We start from the raw sequence: 22,358 nt of genomic DNA, 5'->3' as shown, positions 1-22,358 counted from the left end.
GTGTATTCAACAAGTGGTTACTGAGTGCCAACTGAGTGCTGGGCAACGGGGATGGGGCAGTGAATGAGAGAGGCACTTTGGCTTCACTGCTGAAATGGCCAGAGTGTGCACTGGGGTCTGGGGCTGGGCTGGTGGATTCAAATCTGACTCTTCACCTATGAGCTAACCGACCCACGGCAAACTAACCTCTCCGGGCCTCATTTTCTTCATTGACAAAATGTGGATAACAGTTATTGCCCCATGGGGTTCTCAAGGTTTAAGTGGATGATGCATACACAGTGTTCAGGGAAGTGCCTGACACACAGCAAACGCTCATGTGACAGTTTCTGCTCAGTACAACTATCATTACCTGTGGAGTAAAAAATGCTATTCTGGTGAAGGAGACTGCACTGCCTTTATGAAGGAGAAGAATGTGCAATTACCAAGTCATCCAATGAGGAAGGATCTGACCATTTAGAAAAAAATATCTGCTGTATCATCACACAGCTTTGTCTTCTTTCTGAATATAAATCCCTAGAAGGCAGGGACAGTTGTACGCTACTTGTGAATTTGTCCCAAGGCTAGAAATATAGCTGAGGGAGTCTAGGGTAGTAGTGTATTTATTAAAAACAAAGCAGACAAGGGTAGAGAGACAATTTCAATGAAAGAAGAACATTCTTTTCAACAAAAGGGGCTGGGACAGCTGAATGTTCACATGCAAATGAATATTAGACCCCTCCCTCACACCGCACATAAAAATGGACTCAAGATCCATCAGAGACCTAAATGTAAGAGACAGAATATACATCTCTTAGGGAAAAAAGTAGAAGTAAATCTTTGGCACCTTGGATTAGGCAATGATTTACTAAATATGAAACCAAATGTGACAACAACAAAAGAAAAGACACGAATTAGACTTCGCCAAAATGAAAAACTTTTACGCGATAGAAGAGGCTATTAAGAAGGTGGAAAAGGGGGCGCCTGGGTGGCTCAGTCGGCTAAGCGTCCGACTTCGGCTCAGGTCATGATCTCGCGGTCCATGAGTTCGAGCCCCGCGTCAGGCTTTGTGCTGACCGCTCAGAGCCTGGAGCCTGCTTCAGATTCTGTGTCTCCCTCTCTCTCTGACCCTCCCCCGTTCATGCTCTGTCTCTCTCTGTCTCAAAAATAAATAAACTTTAAAAAAAAAAAAAAAATTAAAAAAAAAAAAAAACAAGGTGGAAAAGACAATCCACAGGATGGGAGAAAATACATGCAAAGCGCAGGACTGACAAAGGACTTGTGTGGAGAATACATACAAAAATCCTTTGGTTGGGGATACACTGGGAAAAGAGAGGGCTGAGAACAAACTCAGGGCCCCTGATCTTTCAAAGTGTACACAACGTGCTTTTAATGAAAAATAATAAGGAACAATGATAGAAACCAAAAAAGACAGAAGCAGAACCATGCTTAGGTTCAGAAACCAGCAAATTAGTATAGCCCTCTAGCTTTCATTCCATGTTTCAGTTCATATCCCAGTTTTAAATAGAGTATGTATTAAATAGGATGTGAAGCCACACTTTTAACACCCTCTGTGCGAATTTTGCAATTCTAATAGAAAACACGCCATAAATTAGTCTGAGGTGTCTTTTCCAAATGTCTCAGAGTGTGATTGTCTGGAATGGATGATCAGTGACTCCAGAGACATTTTTCTCCCTTTTCTTCCAGATTCTACCTCACCACTTCTGCTCTAAAAGATTACTCTTGCAAACAGAAGGCAAATCTCGGTTCCTCCTCGCGAATAATCGAAGTAATTCCCTCCAAACGAATTGATATTTACACGCAGCTTTTAGACTGGTGCTGGTCCATAGAAATGGAGAGAACCACATAACGCAGGGGCCTTTCCGACTCAGTGATGCATTCTAGGTACCTAACATTTTGTAATATTTGCCGAGTGAACAAAGGCCGATGTGAGATTCACCTCTGTTATTTACCAACAAGATCGTCTCTCCAAGGACGTAACCAGACAAGTTATTACGGAGACTCTTTAGACAACATGGGTCCCTCCTGGGCATTTCTCATCCCTGCTGAGCTGGTAGAAGGTCCGCTCCGCCTCCCGCCTATATCTGAACGTTCACACTCCGGAATGTTCCACTGCTATTTCCACTTTTGTCAGGCCAGGAAGCAAGGTGCCAGATGGAACCAAGCCTGTGGCCTGGCTCCCTGCTGGTAGGCAGGAAGGAGAAAAAACCTTGTTAGTTGGCAGAGACAGAGTACCCTGGAGGGCTCACCTGATTCTTTTACATTTAGTGTTCCTCCAAGGAGGAAAAGGCTCGGGCAGGTAGCTGCGGTGGTTGTTGGTTATACAGAGGAAGTGCTGACCCATGGGGAATGGAATCCATACTCAGGAGTACCTGCTCTGGCCTAAGTGCTCGGCAGCCTTCTCTCACTTTTCCTTCCAGCGATCCTGGAGGCCGGCCTTGTCATCTTGGTGTTGAAGAGGCTCAGAGTGGTTAAATAAGTTGCCCAAAGCCACCGAGCTCCTAGCCAGTAGAGCTGCTGTCTGACCTCACGCAAAGTCTGAGATCTTGATGTGTTGTACTATGACTATGTCTGATACGGTCGCTAAGGGGACAGAAAGGTCTTGAAATTCAGCTTGCTCCTAACATTCATAACCAAAGCCTCATGGATTGTTGCTGTTGTTGTTTTTTAACCTTCTCCTATCGAATGTTCTCCTCTGTCTCCTCCGTGCCTAGCACAGGGCTGGCCAGGGAAACTAAAGCTCCTCCAGGTCTCTGTGGGCAGGGATTTGGGCTCAGCCTCTGTGAGAAGCATCCTACACGGCCTCCAAGGATCACAAGTGAAGTGTGATCACACTCGGGGGATGTGTCCATGGGGTGACCAGGAATAGCTTCGTGTGACGCAGACATGACACAGCAGAGTCTGGCGGCCGGTAGCCTTTCTGGCCTGCGTGTGCAACACCATGTCTGAGGGCACCCAGGAACACAAGGACCACGTGAGGGCTCTCTTGGGAAATGAGGCGCCCAGCGAAGCATTTGGGCCCATCAGCTTCTCCACCTCGGGGAACAGATTATGGCTCAGGGAGATGCTTTCTGATGGCACGGGGTTCCAGGGAGCTACTGCTGTGTAACAAGTCGGCCCTAAGTTTAATGACTTACCATGATGACACTGTATTATCTCTCAGTTTCTGTGGTTTAGGAATTCAGGACAGGAGCAGTAGTTCTCCCTTGGGGTCTCACATATAACTGTGATCAGAGCGGCAGAAGCCACTGTGGGCTGCCCAGACACTCTCTCCATGGTCTCTCCCTGTAGACTGGTTTGGGCTTCCTCACAGTATGGCAGCCTGAGGGCAGCTGGACCGTTTATACGGTAGGTGAAGGCTTCAATAAAACTATTCCAGAAAGCAAGGAGGAAGCCACATAGCCTTCTACTTCCCAGCTGCGGAAATCACAGAACATCACTTCTACCCTACTAGTCAAATAGTCACAAAAGTTTCCAGGGCAAGGGACACGGGCTCTAGTTCTTGATGAGAAGAATGCCAAAGAATTTGTGGACACACTTTAAAACTGCCACACTGATGGGCGCCCTAGGTGGCTCAGTCAGTTAAGCCTCTGACTCTTGGTTTCAGCTCAGGTCATGATCTCACAGTTTCGTGAGTTTGAACCCCGCGTCGGGCTCTGCGCTGACAGTGCAGAGCCTGCTTGGGATTCTCTCCCTCTCTCTGCCCCTCCTCTGTTCACACACGCACTCTCTCTCTCTCTTTCAAAATAAATAAACATTAAAAAAAGTAAAACTGCCACACTGCCACACTGAGGTCGGGAGAAAGACAGGGAGAAGTAATTGGCTGTGAAAAGCACAGGGATGTGTACTGTGGGGACATGGGCACCATACGGTCACTTCCCTAACACACAGCATATTTCCAGAAGGGAGAAACCAGCAGGCACTGGTAGACCAAGACAGTTAGAAAGAAAATAAATAGAAGGTTCTGAGCCACAAGGGAAAGGCTGCCTAACCAATCAGCTAGTGAGGACAAAGCATCGGTCCTTGGAGATTTCCTTCAGATGCAAAGTGAGCCAGATCTGAGACTTCTGCAGAAAAAGCAAGTGAAAAGTCAGGTTCCTGTCATCTGAAGAATAACTACCACCTTGATCAAACTCCAAGATTAAGGTAAAAGCTTGGCTCTCAAAGGGTCACAACACATTTATAATAAATGAGTCCATGAAAGAAGGGCAAATATGTCAAGTGCCTCTCCAATTAGGCATCTGGGAATGAGGGAGGCCAGTGCAGGAATACTCAGTCCCACTGCGTCCGAGAGCCCCAGGAAGCGAAGCGCCCACTGAGTGTCCTCTCTCAGGCGGTGTGATTAATGCCACTCAGAGAAGTCTGTGGTCGAGTGGTGGCCAGTACCAAAACCCGACAGGGCACGCTATTGGCATAAAGCAACCTCAGTCTATTGGCTCAGTTTACAAGAGCCTGGGGCAGAGACAGGCTACTTATTCCCCATTCTCTCCTTTTCTGCCTCTCAGAACACATACTCCTGAGATTTAGCTGGGCACAGGCGTACCCACAATGATAAAGAATACATGCAGGGCACCTGGGGGGCTCAGTCAGTGAAGCATCCGATTTCAGCTCAGGTTATGATCTCAGAGTACGTGGGTTCGAGCCCCGCATCTGGCTCTGTACTGACAGCTCGGAGACTGGAGCCTGCTTCACATTGTGTCTCTCTCTCTGTCCCTCCCCCACTTGTGCCCTCTCTCTCTCTCTCAAAAATAAATAAACATATAACAAATAAAATAATAAAAAAACATTTAAAAAATTAAAAAATAAAAAGAATACATGCCTCAGAGACTCTTTCAGCTCGGTGTGGTCATGTGACTAAGTTCGGGTCACTGGCTTATGAAGAAAGCTGACATTGTGCAGCTTTCGGGTCACCTCCTTAAAGTGGAAGTGGCCTGTCCTAGTTTTCTCCTTCTTTTCTTCTTTCTGATGTCTGGGAAATGGTGGCCACTGGAGCAGCCTCGGGAGCCCCAAAGAGGGCAGGGCTCCCCGTCAGCCCGGACTGCTCATCTCTGGGGTGTCGCATGTGAGAGACTTTGTCTTATTTAACACACTTACTTAAAGTATCACTTCCACCTTATTTTAGCCACTGTATCAGCCCATCTCCTGACTAATATGGAGTCCCTGGGCCACCTCAAGTCTTCCAAACTAAGAACATCACGGTGGAAAAAAATCAGAGAAGAAACACTCAGCACGGATCCTAAAGGTCCCCGAAGGATTTGCACCTTTCCCTCTTTGCTCTGCCTCTCCCGTCTTCCTACTCCCTCCTACTTGTCTGAGTATAAAACGACCTCTTCCCATGAGTCCGTGCATGGCTGCCGCTTATCATCACGTGTGGTCCAGTCGAGTCAGCTCACGTGGAAGGGAAGGTCTACTCTGGGATACTCACTGAAAGATGGAGGCCTTGGGCCTCACGCGGACCAGGCTGGGGACCAGGGTTGAGAACCGGGGGCGATAGGGGATAAAGAAAACATTTGCTCAGCCTCTTAAGGCTGACTCCGCCCTGAGCGTCTGAGTTTGAGGGAGACATTGTGATCTGCTGCCAGCCAGCCCATGAACGGACTGGCCTCGGGTCAGGTGTCCGTGCCTCATTGGGTCCACAGTGGCTCAGGTGGTTGGGAACAGTCTCAGAGCACGGAGGGCTCGTCCTTCCAAAGGTCTTAAGTGGAGCACGCAGTCAGGAAGGAGCTGAGGACGGGGCAGCTGATAGAACATATCTGATGTACGTTGGTATCCAGAACATACAGTCCGTTAATGTATACTTTTAAATGCAAGGATTAACGCAACATTTTTTAAGTTGGTAGTGCTGGCCAAAGGGGTGATTGTGCATTCCTGGTCTTTCTCTCAACTGAAAATTAAGCTCCTAGGAATTATCTTGACTCCTCACAGCAAAGTGCTCTGCCAAAGACCTTCAAGAAAAGCTGACTACCGGTGCAAATTTGAGCAGCTCACGTGATTACAGAAGGGACACGATTTCAAGGAAAAGAACTCACGGAGGGAGAACGTGGCCACATGTCATTTTGGGGCATTCCAGAACCAAAGACTGATAGGCTGCAGTCTTCAGAGAGCAACAGGGAGGAAATGAGAAAGAGGTCCGGGAGCCTCTGGGGAATGTGACAAGATATCTGTAACATCAGAGCCCATTTCCACTTTTCACAGGCCAAGAGTTCTCAGGTAGCCAAACTGGGGCTAACAAGGGAAAGATAATGACAGGACTGCATAACCCAGGAAGGAAGTGCAAGCTACTAGTCAAGGGTGGGAGACGGGGAACACCCAGCCCACGGTCATCGGCCCTCCCCAAAGAGAATTCACAGAATCGATTATTCCACAACCTCGTTTACAGTATCCCCAAATCTCGGTTAGGCTTTTCCTGCCGGTGGGTCAGCAGAGCCAACCAGGAGCCACGGAGAATCACAATGCTGGCTGTATGCAGTCGGAATCAGCCCCTCCTGTGACTTCCCTTACAGGGGTTGAGCATCTCATTTCTCCTAGTTTTCTTCCTCTGGCTCCACCTTCCAAGTGAGGCATGTAAGGAGTGGGTCTCCACCGGCCGGCGCCAACCCACCCTGACAGTTTCAACCCACCATGCACCCCCACCCCACACGCACACACATGCACACTTTCCTCCTGCCCTACCCACTCCGGTAGGATGCCCGGCCTCGCGCTTGTTTCTGGCTCCATTTTTACTTATCCTTCAAAAGTATTTATCCATACTCCCCTAGGGAAACTGTCCTCGCCCACTGTCTCAGTCATGCCCCTCGTGTCACCACAGCGTGCTACTCGTTCCTGTGATAGCATTTATCACACTTTTGGGTAATTATCTGCAGGGCACGCTGCTTCTCCCTTGTAGACCGTGAGCAGTTTTAATCGGATCTAGCTGTGTGTTTCTTCCAGGACCTGAGTGGGGCCAGGCAACAGGGGGCACTCTGCAAACGGTGTGTGTGTGAATGAGTGTTGGGAATAGTCAGGAAAATAACAGGGTGCTGGGCGGGGGCCGGGTGGGGGGGAGCCGTCCACAGACGGGACAGATAAATGGCCCCAGCATGATCAAGCAGCAGCTCAGAAAACTTGCAAAGCAGACTCGCAGACAGGCAGGAAGCCCCACACACGGTCCCATTGCCCCGAAACTTCTGTCTACAGCCTCAGGTGTCCAGGCTGGATGCCCCACATGCCAGGGAGAGGGAGGGACAGATGGACAGATGGAGGCAGAAGCCAGGAGAGCCAAGAGGAGGGAGACATGTGTAAGCAATGGGAGGGCCTAAAGAAACAGCTCTGAAGATTACCACGGTGGCTGCGGGATCAGGAAGCAATTACTGTCTCGGGAGGAGAGTCACTCTGACTTGCTTCTCAACGAGGGACATTTCAGAAATCCTCAAGCCCCCGCTGCAGTGGTCGAAGGAAAGGAAGCTTTCGTGACGCACTCGACTATTAGGAAGAAAACTCCACAGGTACAGAAAGGCAGCATTGCCCATCCTCCTGTTTCTTCGGCATTTCTGCCTTTCCTCGCCCCGCTGGGCTCTCAAACTCTCAAATTAAAAGTGGAAAAAAGGCTTCTGCAATCCTGCCGTTAATAGCACCTCCAGCAGCTTTATTCTAAGCAGAGCCAAATGAGTTCTTTCGTGGGGACGAGTCTTTCTGAGGGTCCCTCTGACGCAGCCCTTGACACCACTTGGTGGCCTACGGTTTTGTGGGAAATCCTGACTCTCCACCAAGTTCGAGCTGGCGATATTTTTGGTTGGATCCCCTAAACCTAGAGGCTCTTTTTTGCTTTTAAACGCATAAGGCTCTTTTCCACTGGTATTTGAAAAGTGATAATAAAAACTAGTACTCTTCCAATCTCGTGCCTTCCGGGTTTCTCTAGAAATGCTCTTTGGCTGTTGGATCACTCGGTTGTATTGTGTCGGATTCCTGCGGCTACAGGGTTTTCTCTGAGGTGTTTATTTGAGAGGGTGGGGTAGGACGCAGTCCCTGTCCCTAGTTCCTCCTTCCTGCAGCTATATATTTCCTCACTGGAAGCCCCGGTTCTGGCTCCCGCCCGGAGCTGGTTACTGGTGGGTTTAGACTGACTGTGGCATTAGGCTCGGCAGATGAAAGCCACAAGCACAGTTGTCGGGAGGTGCCTGGAAACGGGTGTTGATGGTCTCAGTCAGACCCCTGGAGGGGTGCTGACTCAATGACTCCAGGGCCAGGACTGCTGTGGAGACACGGTTAATGAGGCCTGTACGCGACGAACGGGAGGGGAGCGTCTCGAGATACAAGCGGGGAGATGTCCTATTAACCAAGCACGGCTCTATGACCCCAAGAGCAGGCAGAGCAGCGGCTCTCCCCACGGGTTCATGCTCAACCCCCACAGTCCCCTCGGTGCCCCGCATGCTTTCACCTCTCCCCGGGCCCTGCTCTCGCCCTGCTTTCGTGCTCTGGCCACCCTCCGGCAGCTCCCATCCCCTCGCTGTGGCACTGGGCACACGGCTGTGCCCTGCCTGAGAGTGGTGTCCTGGGGGCTGTATTAGTTTGCTAGGACCGCTGTTCACAACACCCACTACATGGTTTAAACAACAGAAATCTGGGGCGCCTGGGGGGCTCAGTCGGTTGAGCATCCGACTTCGGCTCAGGTCACGATCTCGCGGTCCGTGAGTTCGAGCCCCGCGTCGGGCTGTCTGCTGACAGCTCAGAGCCTGGAGCCTGTTTCAGATTCTGTGTCTCCCTCTCTCTCTGCCCCTCCCCCGTTCATGCTGTGTCTCTCTCCGTCTCAAAAATAAATAAACGTTTAAAAAAAATTTTTTTTTAAATAAACAACAGAAATCTACTGTCTCACAGTTCTGGAGGCTGGATGTTGGCCGGGTCGGCTCCCTCTGAGGGCCTGAGGGAGAATCTGTGCTGTGCCTCTCCCTTAACATCTGGTGGGTTTGCTGGCTATGTCTGGAGTTCCTTGGCTCATAAATGTATTAGTCCGTTTCTGCTTTCATGTTCACGTGGAGTTCTCCGTGTGTGTGTGTGCGCGCACGCGCGCGCACACACACACACACACACACACACACACACTCACGCAAGTTTGCCCTTTATGTTGTAAGGACACCAGTCAGATTAGATTAGAGGCCCACCTGATTCCAGTATGACCTCATCTTAACTAATCACATCTGCAATGACCCTATTTCCAAATAAGGTCTCCTCCTGAGGCCCTGGGGTTTAGGACTTCAATATATGAATTTTAGGTGGGGGGAGGACATAATTCAAGAGAGGCCAAGGCCATTACTGTATCCCCTGTATGCGGCTCAAGGCCTGGCACATGGAGGTACCCCATTACCTTCCCACTGACAAAAAACACCAGTAAGGACTGCTTGCTCTCTCTCCCTCTCTTTTTCCCTCCCTCCTTCTCGCTCTCTCTCTCTCTCTCTCTCTCTCTCACACACACACACACACACACACACACACACTTCTACAGAAGAAACAGGACAAAGCTGTCACTGTTAGCTTCTGGGGAGGTGCCAAACCTCACGACCAGCTTTCCAAATTCTCCTTGAGCGTTATCACCAGGATACAGCAGGCAAGATAAAGAAACTGCAACCCAACTGCCAAAATACTCAATTAGCTATCTTGGCACTGGTGGCTTTTTTAGAAGAGCTTAACTCTCCAGCATTTCTCATCAAGCAGGAAGGTGGACAGGCATCATTAGTCTTTCATACTGAAAGGAAAACCTGAGTATGGAAACAGGGAAGATATGCCAGCCTTCACACGCAACCTTGCCCGTGAGCTCACAGGAGGGCCAAGGGCGGGCATGGACTGATCACCTGGAGTTCCTGGTCCCAGGTGAGTGATAACCGGGAGGCAGTGTCAGGGGACGATGAAGAACCACGAAGAACGTTAGTCTGTATGCTGGACGATCCACGTCCCATCCTGGCTTCACCATTTACTTGCTATGTGAACGCGGCACAGCCACGGAACAACCTGTGTGCTTCTCGAGCTCTTCATCTAGAAATGGAGATCATGTGTCTGGGAGAGGAGCTGCTCTCACAGGGATTTTGTGAGACTGGATGGGAAAATAAAGGTACAATGCTAAAACCGGTGCCTGACGCTTATTGCGCAAAGCAACGCTTATCCGTGTATATATCTATCTCCTGTGTGCCTGATCTCCCTTCAAAGGTCTGCCCCGCTCAACAACACCTACGTCTTCATAAGCTCTCTGCAATGAGAGCAATCAGAACTGGGACCCGCTTGGGAAGTATTCATTTTATTAGTTATTTATTATTGTACAATAAATTACTCCAAAATTTATTTTAAGAAACCAAACGTTTATTATCTGACAGTTTCCATGGGTCAAAAAATCCAGGAGTGGCTTAGCTCTGGCTCAAGACCTCTTAAAAGGTCACAATCAAGGTGTGCGCCAGGCCACAGACAGGTCAGGGCTGGGCTAGCGGAAGATCCACTTCCAAGCTCATCCAGGTGGCCGTTGACAGGCCTCAGCTCCTCCTTGGCCTCTGACCAGAGCCCTACCCAGTTCCTTGCCACCTGAGCCCATCTGTGAGGCAGCCCAAAGATGGCAGCCAGCTTCCATAGGCGTCAGCAGGAGAGAGAATGCAAAACGCCAAAATCTTTTCTAATCTAATCTTGGAAGTGACATTCGATCAATTGTGCTGCTACTCTCTTTACTAAAATTGAATCACACTTTCTACAGCCATGTTCCCAACGGCCATTCTTCACAACAGCCAAAACGTGGAAGGAACTCAAATGTCCATCAACAGGTGAGTGTATTAACAAAATGTGGTACAGACATACAATGGAGTATTATCCAGCCTTAATTAAAAGGAAGCAAATTCTGACACACGCTATAGCATGACTCTTACGGACATTTTGCTAAGAAAACTAAACCAGTCACAAAATGACAAATACTGTATGCTTCCGCTCATAGGAGTTATCTAGAGTAGTCAACTGCATGGACACAAAAAGTTGAATGGCAGTTGTCAGGGGCTGGAGTGGAGAACAGGGAGTTGTCTGTAGGTACAGTGTCTCAGTTTTACAAGATAGTAAAGTTCTGGAGTTTGGTTGCACAACACTGCGAATACACAACACCTTTGAACTATACACTTACAAATGTTAAGGTGCTACATTTTATGTTACGAGTATTTTGACGCAATTAAAAAAAAAAAAAAAAAAAGGAAAGAAACCATGCAAGTCACAAGGTCCAGATCGCATTCAAAGGACGGCACTATACCAGGGCATGAACCCCAGGGGGTAGGGATCACTGTAGGATGCCTGCCACAGTCAGTCATTTATCCAAAGTTGAAAAGAATCTATCCGCTCAATTAGGATTGAATCCAACATATCTAAGGCTACCTGAGTGCTGGCCACACCCAACACGTGCGCGGCAGTACTGTGGACTCTCAGACGGGTTCCTAAGAAACAGAAAAGCCATATGCGAGCCTGCTCCAAAGCTATGCTTTTGGAATGATCTGATATACAGGCTACGTTTCCAATCAGTAAATCCCCAATTAAAAATCGACTCCACCGCCGAGTTCTTTGGCTAAATACCCCACCCCTCCACCACCGCCGGTGGAATAGAAAGGTACACGGTCATGTTTGCGCTTTCGCGGTCCCCTCCCACTTCCAATTTCTGACAGTTTGTTGTTGGTTTCAAAGGCCAAGGATAGAGGAGGGAACTAAATCGGGATGAGCAAGACAGGGAGGAGAGGCACACACAGCTGGTGTCTCTCAAGTGGAGACACGACTTTTTTCATACCCTCATCAAGTCGGAAGAAAAGTATTTCAAGCACCATATTTCCTGTCTTAGGGCCAGTCCTCTCCACTCCATCAAAATAAACATTATAAAATATAATTTTCTTTCCCACACCGAGTGAGAGCAAAGACACATTTTTCAAGGTCTGGAAGCCCCGCCGGAGCAGAGAGGATGTATTCTGACTAAATGAGCTCGCGTGCAGAAGGTGCTTAGCACAGTATCTGGCGCTTGGTAAGACTCGATAAATGTTCACATTATTCAGAGGACAACGGGTCAAATCCCGCGCCGTGTAAGACCATATTTTGTCGAGTCAAGATGCCTCTGACATTCTTCAGGAAGACACTGCATGAAGCACGGTCTCTCAAAAGCCCAGTCTGAGTCAGGTTTTCCCCCAGCCCCAGAACACTGGCGTTCCTTTGTTCACGCACTGGAATTAGTAGCCAGTTCGCATTTAGAAGCCACTCGATAGAGACAAGCACACCCTCTGATACTAGAATCACACCTGGAGTGGAAAGACGCTCACATCATAGTGGGAATACAGAACTGCACACTGGCCAAGGGGCCAGCAGGTCCAGATTCTTGTCCCCTGTCACTACAGGGCGCACTCCCATTGAGGGAATGACAGAACCACCCACTCTATTTAAATACCAGAAGTGATACTTAGTATTTTAATAGACTGTGTACACTTGAACTCACATAACCTAAATCTATATACGCTGTCATAGCACAGAAGGGACAAATTAAACGCAGCTTCATAACATAACACCCGAAAGAGACATCTTTTCTAGCATACACCATTTATTGAATCCACTATGTGCAAGGGCGCTGTGCAGCTAGGTAGGATCGGTGGCATTTGAGGGGCAAAAAAGGCACACTTTTCTTCTTCCTGTTCTTTGGTAGCTGGCAGAAGTGCCTTTCCACAACGCAAAGCACCCGGGCTCGGAGGCTGTCACGCCAAACGGCACCTGACAGCTGTCACCTGTGCCCGGATGGCACATGTTTCCGGGGAGCACATGCAAACAGAGCTTACATTCTACAGGGGTGTTGTTTGGGTAAGGGGGGCACAAAGCCGAGAGTCTAAGGAATGCTGCTTCAAGTTTCATATCTGCCAAGAGCTGGGCTTCGTGTGCACGGGTCTCACCACTGACTCACCCTCCACCTCTGTTTATAACAATGAGAGTACAAGGCAGGGAGAGAGAAAGGAGCTGGATTTAGAAATACAAACTTCGCCCAGCCATCACAGAGACAGTTCTTAAGGGCGAGCAAGAATCTGCTACAGCAAAATGCAGGGATAAGCATGTGGAGGGTAGGGGATGCTGCCCAAACCCACCAGGACAAATTCCCTAATTTCCAAATTTTAGAGGTAGGGGTCGTTTTGCTGAACATCTCATGGCACCACAGGTGAGTCTAGGATACATAAACACATAACGAACTACATAAGAAACAGTATTTGCAGAAAATGTTCTTCCATCCCTCCTATCTATGCTAATACCTTCACTTTGTGACCGCTATTCCCCTATGTGGCATCTATTGCTGCCGATGGCAGATGCCATAGGAGTTACACTGGTAAGTTTTGGTTTATAAACATCTGACTTTGTGTAAGGGCTAGAAACACCTTGCCATCCAATCAGCAGTTTAGAAATTCCCAGGGAAATGGCAAGATTAGAAATGTCTCTAAAGTTGGTATAAAACAGTGGTTCTCAGATTTAACATGTGTTGGAATCACTTGGAGGGCTTGTTAAAACACAGACTGCTGGGCCCACTTCCCGGGTTGATTCTGCTGGTTGGGGCACAGCCCGAGCTCTGTGTTTCCACAGAGTTCCCACACGATGCTGATGCTGCTGGTCTGAGGATTATACTTTGAGAACCACTGGTGAAGGAAAAACTCAAGGACGGAATTTTTCTGGATGAGGACAACCAGAGGGTAATGCTACCTAAGACTCACCTCCCAGGGCTGTTCTCTGCACCAATTTTGGCAAAATCTATGTTGACACACGTTTTGTCTTCTCTTGTCTATGGACCCTCAGGTACACAGATTTGGATTGGTTATAATCCTTGATGTGTGATCTACCCTCACCAGTGGGCTATGCCTGACCCATTCATTCATTCATTCACTCATCCATTTTTAATAATGGCCTGCACCTCATAATAATAAACATCAACCAAAATAAAAGCTAGGACTTTGAAACTGGCCTCTGTAACTTCACAGAGCTTACTCCATCCATCTTGCCTCCCAACATATGAGCCAAGCAGTTAGCCACTTTTCTCTTGCCTTTCCAGTTTATAATTTTATTAAATCTATAAACTGTGGTACACACAGCAGAATACTGAGTGACAGTCACAACAAATGAAGTCTACCGATAAGCAACAATGTAGGTGAATCACAGCAACTTGACATTAAGTGAAAAAAGTAATGATTGCATACAGATCCCACCAGTTTATAACATTAGAAATACATACTTCTTAGGATGCCTTAATTTGGATGTACATTTTTAAATCTTTACATATTCTTTTAATCACTGAAGAAAAGAGTCAATGAGTAAAGAAAAGAACCTGGTCAGTTTTAACAAGAGGATATGACCCCGCTGTGTCCTTCTGGGCTCCCTTAAAAGCTCCTCTTTCCATCCCCCCAACTGTATCTCTTCAGATTCTATAAAAACAGCTCCGAGAGCGAAAACACCCTGATAGGAGCAGGCAATTCACACAAGCGGGAGCAAAGTAGTAAACAAACACACGGGGGGAAATGTTGACTTTGCTCATAATCAGAGAAATGCAAATGAAAGCATTTGGGGAGCTATCATTCTAGGACTCCTAAATTAGCAAAAATGGAAAAAATAGAACAGCAGTGAATGCCCGGGATATGAAGATAAAACTGACATGTGCAGACAATGTTAGCAACCATGTAAAGAAAAGGAAGTATTGTCTCAAACAGCTGCACACTGAGGTGTAAGCCATGGACTGTGCTCTGCAGAATTTAGCCTAAAGAAGTAATGCAATGGGAAAAAAACCAATCCAGGTGGCCCCAACTCATGCAACAACGTAGAAAACCACAGTAGAGCACCCTGACCATATGCAAGGCAGCTGGGGCAAATTACAGTTTTGGAGAGAAAATGTATATGCGATACTCCAAACAGGAGAAACACAAAATGCAAAATGGTAGGTGCATTAGGGTTAAAAGCATATGTACAGGGGCCACAAGGGAAAGTGTAAAAACTAACATGGCTGTTGTATTTGGAGGGGGTGTGGGTGTTGTTTCTTTCTGTTCAGTGTTAACTGTGGTATATGGCGATGCAATTATTTTTTAAAGCTTAGGAGGCTTCCTACCTTGAGAGCTTTCACAGCTTTCCTCGTCGCTGTTGTCTTGACAGTTATTTTGCCCATCGCAAATGAAGCTCTTGTCAATGCAGAGGCCATTCTTGCAGTGGTAGCGGGCGGTGGAGCAAAGCAGAGGGTTGGCGGCTGTGAAGGGAGAACACGGCAGATCATCAGGGAGGCCAGCGAGTCCCTTGGAGAAGCCCCCAAACCAGGAGTGTGTCCTGCTCAGGAAGCAGTGAGCTCATCTTCCAAGATGGCGGACTCAATGACCATCCTGGGAAACTGGCCAGCCAATGAGGAATACAGGACAATACTTACCCTGCCCTGTTCTAATAGCTCCTTCTCCCAAGTCACCAGGCGGTACCCTATAACGTACCAACATGGCCAGGAGGCAATGACTCACTCCACATGGTTAACCTCTAGGCTGGCCAGCTGCCTCTGAGGGGCCTGGGGCAAAACCCGAATCTCCTGGGAAAGTCAGAGTGAAATGGTTGGTACCATAAGACACACAGATAAGCAAAGCCAGGAGGAGATGAGTTGGGGATCCCTGAACACCTGCCACCCAGGGAGTGATGGCATGATCTGATCCAAGAGCTGGGCTGGATTCTTCTGGTTCTGTGACTATGGACAAGCCTCTTAATCCCTCATGTATCTTTATGGCTTACCAAGGTAAACTCAGAGGTCTCAATTTCGTTACAATCCAAGAAGCCCATTAACCTTCTCGGTCAGCCTGAGCAGCACCGCTGTGAGGCTCCCTGGTCTAGGCACTTTCAGAACCTCAAAAGAAATGACAGGTATTGTCCCTCCCCTCAAGGAAAAGAGTGGTACTAGCCAGCGTGAGGTCTACACAAAACTACTCAACGCACAAGCAATTCTCCACAGAAAATCAGTATTTGTACAATGCAATTTACCTGTTTCCCTGTTCCCTGCAGTGCGATTCAAACAAGGCTCATTGCTATTTTCAACAAATGAAGTAGCAAAGTAGAAATCCGTCCAATCCTAGCTCTGCCAGTTATTAGCCGTGTAATATTACGCAAATTACTTCACCTCTTGGAGTCTCAGTTTCTTTATCTATAGACAGGACTGGCTACATAATTTGTGGGGCCCAGTGCAAACTGAAAATGTGGGGTTGGGCTCAGTCGGTTAAATGTCTGACTCTTGATTTCAGTTCAGGTCATGATCTCACAGCCGTGAGATCGAGCCCCACATCAATTTGGGATTCTGTCCCTCCCTCTCCCTCTGCCCCTCTCTCTCGCTCTCTGGCTCAAAAAATACAAAAAACAAAAATATTAAAAAATGAAAACGTGGGGTCAACTGTTCAGAAATTAGTTAAAAATTCAAGAAGGCAGTGCAGGGGATAAAAGCAAGCATGGTGCCCTTCCAAGTGGAGTCTGGGCCCTGTCTACCTATGCAGGAGACAGGACCTGAAGCCGGCCCTGCTTACGGCATTAATTCGCGCATCAAATGAGATGGCGTGTGAGAAAACGTGCAGTGCAAAGTCTGACTCGTAGCATAACACTCAGGGAACATTAGACACACTCTCTTAGTAATGTCTGTCTCGGTCCCGAGGGTGAGGCCCTCCCTGCACGGGCAACGTTGGTAACGATGAGGAGGGGTCATACTAGATGTGGGGTACTAAACCAAGCCCACAATTGCATCACACGTGATGGGAAGAGCACCAGGTTGGAGTGCTGGGGCTAGCACAGGGATTGCTATGGGGTCAGGGGCAAGTTAGCCGTGCTGCCCTTCAGCGGTCCTCAATTGTGGGATGGCATTTTGTTTTTAATTTTTTTAATGTTTATTCATCTTTTGAGAGAGAGACAGAGCATGAGTGGGGAGGGGGAGGGAGAGAGAGACACACACAGAATCCAAAGCAGGCTCCAGGCTCCGAGCTGTCAGCACAGAGCCTGATGCCGGGCTCGAACCCACGAACCGCGAGATCGTGACCTGAGCCGAAGTCAGACGCTTAACCGACTGGGCCACCCTGGTGCCCCTGCAAGATGCATTTGTAATATATCTTTCCCACATGCTTCACTGAGCTATTGTTAAGATATACACAGATCAAGGCTGCAAGGGCTGAAGACTTCACAGGCTTCATAAACCCAAAGGACTGAAGAGGGTTGTTTTGTTTTGTTTTGTTCTGTTTTGTTTTTCCCCAGTATCTTTAACTATTTAACTCAGAAAGCTTGACTTGAAAGGTCAGAGGAGGTAGAGGGGAGGAGGAAGCCAGGGCTCTCAGTTTTAAAGATAATGGACCAGTGTAAAGTCAAATAAAAGCAGTCTGGCCTGAAAATATTAAGTTTTAATTATTTAAATCGCTGTGGGCCACAGAGCTGTTCAACTTGATCAGAGTGAAACCAAGGTCTGATTTCAGCCAAAACCAAAATGGGGAAGCCCAAACCACAAATCACGCTCGGTTTCTGTCGGAGGCAGCCTTCCAAACCCTTCGGCAGCCCTCCGTGGTGGCCTTCAGCCTCCCTGGGACCTCGTGGGTCACGTGCCCGCAGCCGAGGCGTCAGCAGCAATCAGCTCGCTCCGACAGACAGCCTCGGGAAGGCGCTGTAATCACTCCAAGATGGGGCTCTGCACACGTACGTGAAGGCTCTGGTAGGGGAGTCTGTGCTGAGTCAACCTTGCTGACAGTGCCGGCATCCACTCACTTCCCGTCAGCCTTACACCCCTGCAACCCTGCAAACTTTCCCATGGCAAAGAAGGTATCTATCTGTACGTGCGTGTGTGCACATGTATACGCACAGACACATTACATACACGTGCGTGTTAGGCGTATATACAGATCACACGTATCTTCAAGATGAACGAAGACTGACTATCCCTTAAGACACAGCTCTGAGAAAGAATCCAGACTGACAACCAAGTCACAGACTGGGTTTAACCCATACAGCCAAAAGGACTATCAGGCAGCCTGACACAGGCAGATCTCATGCAGATCTCAGGCAGATCTCTCACAACCCAAAAGGAAGAAGACGAACAACTCGGTATGAAAATGGGCGAAACGACAGGGAAATTCCCACAAGAGGAATGGCAAATGGTCAATAACGACTTGAAAAAACGTTGACTGTCATCGGTAATAAAGCTCCGCTTTAACCACAGCACACTTGCCAAACTTACGGTCTTAAAATATCAGGTTGTTGGCAAGGATGTGGAGGGAGAGAAGGTCTCAGGGACCACCAGTGGGAGCGCAAATTGGTGGGTCCACCTTGGAGACCAATTTAGTCACAGCCCATAAAAAGGTGCACATGCCCTACAGCCCAGTGATCTCGCTTACTGCACGCTCCAGGAGAATCCTGAACAAAACAAAAATGTTTACGGAAGCACTGCGTGTAAAATTAAAAAATTAGAAATGACCCAAATGCTCACCCATGGGATATCAGGTACAACGTGCTACAGTGTTATAAGAGAATTCCGCAGCAGGAATAGGCTAACGTTTTCTGTAAAGGGCCAGTTAATAAATATTTAAGGCTTTGCTAACCATTCTGCCTTTGTGTCTGCTAGAACTACTCAACTTTGCCATTGTAACGCAAAGCAGCCATGGAAAATTCATACACAAAAGGGCATGGCTGTGTTCCGATAAAATTTTATTTATAAAAACAGGTGGGACGGGGTGCCTGGGTAGCTCAGTCGGTTGAGCATCCGACCCTTGATTTCGGCTCAGGTCATGATCTCATGGTTCACCGCTTTGAGCCTCACATCGGGCTCTGTGCTGACAGCATGGAGCCTGCTTGGGAGTCTCTCTCTCCCTCTCTCTCTCTCTGCTCCTCCCTGCTCGCTCGTGCGCGCTCTCTCTCTCTCTGAAAAGATAAATAAACTTAAAAAATAAAAAACAAACAAACAGGTGTAGAGCATATTTGGCCTAGGAGCCATAGTTTGCCAACCCCTGATGAAGAGTAGTAAAAAAATCAATCAACAACAACAAAAAAAAAAAAAGAAAAAGAAAGAAAGAAAGAAAGAAAGAAAGAAAGAAAGAAAGAAAGAAATCAAAGAACCAGAGTCAAGATGGATAAATTTCACACATATGACAGTGAGGGAGAAAAGTAAGTTCAGGACAGTAGATGCCTCTGGAGAGAAGGGAGAAGGACAGAATCCAGGAACAAGTACATACTGCAAACTTCTAATGATGCCTGGTAACCTTTTATTTTAAAAACCTGAAGCAAATAAGTCAAAACAGAAATAATAGGATTTTTTAAGTGAGACATAACTGACATATAATATTAAGCTAGTTTCAAGTATACAAAATAATGATTTGATATTTGCATGCATTGTGAAATGACCACCACAATAAGTCTAGATAACATACATTGCCATACACAGTTATGAATTTTTTTTCTTGCGATGAGAACTTTTAAGATCTACTTGGGGCGCCCGGGTGGCTCAGTCGGTTAAGCGTCCGACTTCGGCTCAGGTCATGATCTCACGGTTCGTGAGTTCGGGCCCCGCACCGGGCTCTGTGCTGACAGCTCCGGGCCTGGAACCTGCTTCTGATTCTCCCTCCCCTCAGCTCCTCCCCTGCTCACACTCTGTCTCTCTCTCAAAAATAAATAAAGATTAAAAAAAAAATTAAAAAAAAAAAAGATCTACTCTCTCAGCAGCTTCCAAGTATACAATACAGTTTTATTAACTATAGTTAACCTAGTTATACCATTATAGGATTAATAATATGACAGATTATTATTAACTACAGTTAACATAGTTATAATAATATGGTAACAACAATAGATAATGGGATTTTTAAAACATGGCGTTGGGGACACAGGTGTTCATTTAATCTCACTTTTCCTTTTCAGTATGTTTGAAAGATTTCACGAAAACATGTTAAGTGTCTACTCTGGCAGAAATGTTCCAGGGATCATTCGCTGTCCTCTTCCTTCACTCTTCCCTCACAAAATTCTCTCTGGCCCACAAACACCTGTTTTAGTATCTTTCGCACTTAGGTGCCCAGATGCCCAGAAGACACAGGTACGTGCTGGCAAAAAGCCATACCTGGGGTACCTCCTCATCGGCGGCTCCTCAGAAAACAGCGTATCCTCCCCACCACCCAATCTCAGGGCAGAGAAACAGAGGCAGAGGAAGCCCGCGGAACACTCTCCCAAGCCAGCGGCAAGCCAGAGAAAAAAAGCCTTTGAACCATCAAGACACACACTGCGATGTCAGTGTCCTTCAAATGCCAGGAGCTTCCTCGTAAAAGGGCCCTCAAGCCTTCACCTCCCTTAGGGTCTATGGATTCTCCATTTATGTAAATTGCAACAAGGTCTGGGTTCCCATTCCCAAGGGCACAGCGAATAAGAAGGGAGAGGGGCTGCTGACTGCCGCTCTACAGACAAACTGCCAGCAAGAAATAAAAGCAGACGTCGATGGCAGGAGACAGAAAAGCTATAAAAAGCTGCCTTAAGAATTCCAAAAGCAGAGCAGCCTAAGATAGTTTCAAAAGAGACCAGAAAGTTCCAAAAGGAGCCAAAGGCAACCCTATATTATAGCCTGGACTAAAAATTAACGTTTCTAAGAATGGCCCTGCACTGTCACCAACAAAGGTAAACACCGATTACGCCAGGATGCAACGCATCTCAGAGAGATCCCTGGCAACCAGGGTCCTCAAAAGTATAAAGATGTTCAGTTATTAGTCAGATTCACTTAACCAGAGGAGCAAATCTCCCCTAAGACCCCAGACAGCTCGAGTTTCACAGTATCTCTTCCAGGGCCTCTGCAGCTACCTACCAGGCTCAGCCAAAGCTCAGGGTGAGTGTACATGGGACTGCGGTGGACCAGCCCGCAGGCTCTGGGTGGGCAGGAAAGAGCCTTACGGGTCCCTGTGGTCCCGTAGAGCCTTCCGCGGGACCCTGAAACAGTAACTGCTCAATGCACAGCTCATCAGCCGAACAGGAAATACTCTGTTCTTTAGGATGTTACGTCTCAGTATTTTCTAGCAATATTTAATGTGCTCCAAATGTATGTTTTCTTTGTCCTTGGTCAGGTTTACCAGTCACCAGAAAATGTATTACTTTACTTAGGTAACTAGAAAGAGGAACACTATTTATCTCAGCAAGGATGGAAAAAGTGGTCTGGAGAGTCGATTTCAAAAACTCAACAGCAGACTCAGAAACTCCTCAGTTATTATTATCAGCACAACAAACAGGGATCTCAGGATGTTTCCGAGCCCACAATAGTCAGGAAAGAGAACTTGTCTTTCCCTGCCAGAGAGAGAGAGAGAGAGAGAGAGAGAGAGAGAGAGAGAGAGGAATGAGTTAAGGTTAAGCTCAGTGGTTAATTAAACTGGCAGCGTTTACTTCAACCACATCTGAAGGAGAAGGACCCGAGGCCCACTGCGGTTGCCCAAAAGCAACTGACCGGCTTCGAGACAGGAAATGAAGCAATCCGTCTCTAGCAGGATGTAGGAAATGTCGCCTTTAATCCATTTAAAGTCTGTGAAGTCAGCCCCTCTTCTACCTCAAAGGGTTCTTCATAAAGCACGTCAATGAGAAACCCCTCATCACCAGCGCCCTCACTTCCCATCTGTTCTCCATCCTGTGGCGGTTTCTCTTCTACTCTTCACCAGGCATCCCAACCTCATGGCCCCCAGGGAAATCTTGTCTTTCCAGCCCCATTTCTCTGGAAACCAGGCAGCTGGGGGAGATGGAACTGCCCTGGGACTTCCTCTGTTCCAGGATGCAGGGCGCCTGGCCCCAAGCCTCTGTGCAAATCATCTGTCCCATTAACAAGCACTACCCTTTTTGTGGCCTGGAAAACGCTTGCCGCCGACCTTCAAAGAGGCAGCCCGTGTGCGGCCAGCTGCGAGTTCCTGCCTTCCTCTCCAAGTCTGCTCTGCAAGGCCTCTCCCGCAGTCCTCTGTCCACCAAGCCACTGGGGCCCATGCACAGCCATGTTCTGCAGCTAGAACCTCTTCCGAGTCTGCAGGAGGGGAAGAGGTCATTATGTGGGGCCAGAGGCAGGAGGCCAAGAGTCCTTAATTCCACTTGCCTTTTTTTCAGTCTCTAAGGACTCAGAGGATTTGAATTTCCAAAACCCCTCTAGAGTCCACCAGGTGCCAGCGGCAGAATTTGCTGAGGTAGTTTGTTTCCTCCTCCCTAGAAAGGCTTCCCGGACGTGCCTAGCTCCTGTCCAACACCCAATTTCACTGCCCCGACCACTGCCTCTGCGTGGATGGCTCCCCAGACCTTTCCTCCTGCACTAAACCTCATTCCTGACGCCCTGTGGACACTTCTGCCTGAACATCCCCTCTCCTCAAACTCTGTGTGTCTGAAATGGA

The 22,358-nt window shown here is 47.8% G+C and overlaps 1 protein-coding gene across 7 annotated transcripts in view; it reads right to left on the bottom strand.

Moving 5' to 3' along the window:
* Positions 1-22,358, bottom strand: part of LDLRAD3 (low density lipoprotein receptor class A domain containing 3) — a 262,622-nt gene that overhangs the window by 96,664 nt on the left and 143,600 nt on the right. For all 7 annotated transcript variants that reach the window (XM_042957650.1, XM_042957647.1, XM_042957651.1 and 4 more), the window contains one exon: positions 15,089-15,223. In XM_042957650.1, the coding sequence (XP_042813584.1) occupies positions 15,089-15,223 (135 nt within the window). The remainder of the gene's footprint in view (positions 1-15,088; positions 15,224-22,358) is intronic.

This window comes from Panthera tigris, chromosome D1 (genome assembly GCF_018350195.1).
Source record: "Panthera tigris isolate Pti1 chromosome D1, P.tigris_Pti1_mat1.1, whole genome shotgun sequence".
Taxonomy (NCBI): Eukaryota; Metazoa; Chordata; class Mammalia; order Carnivora; family Felidae; genus Panthera; species Panthera tigris.
The sequence above is the reverse complement of the archived record's forward strand: the minus strand, read 5'-3'. Positions and strand labels throughout refer to the sequence as shown.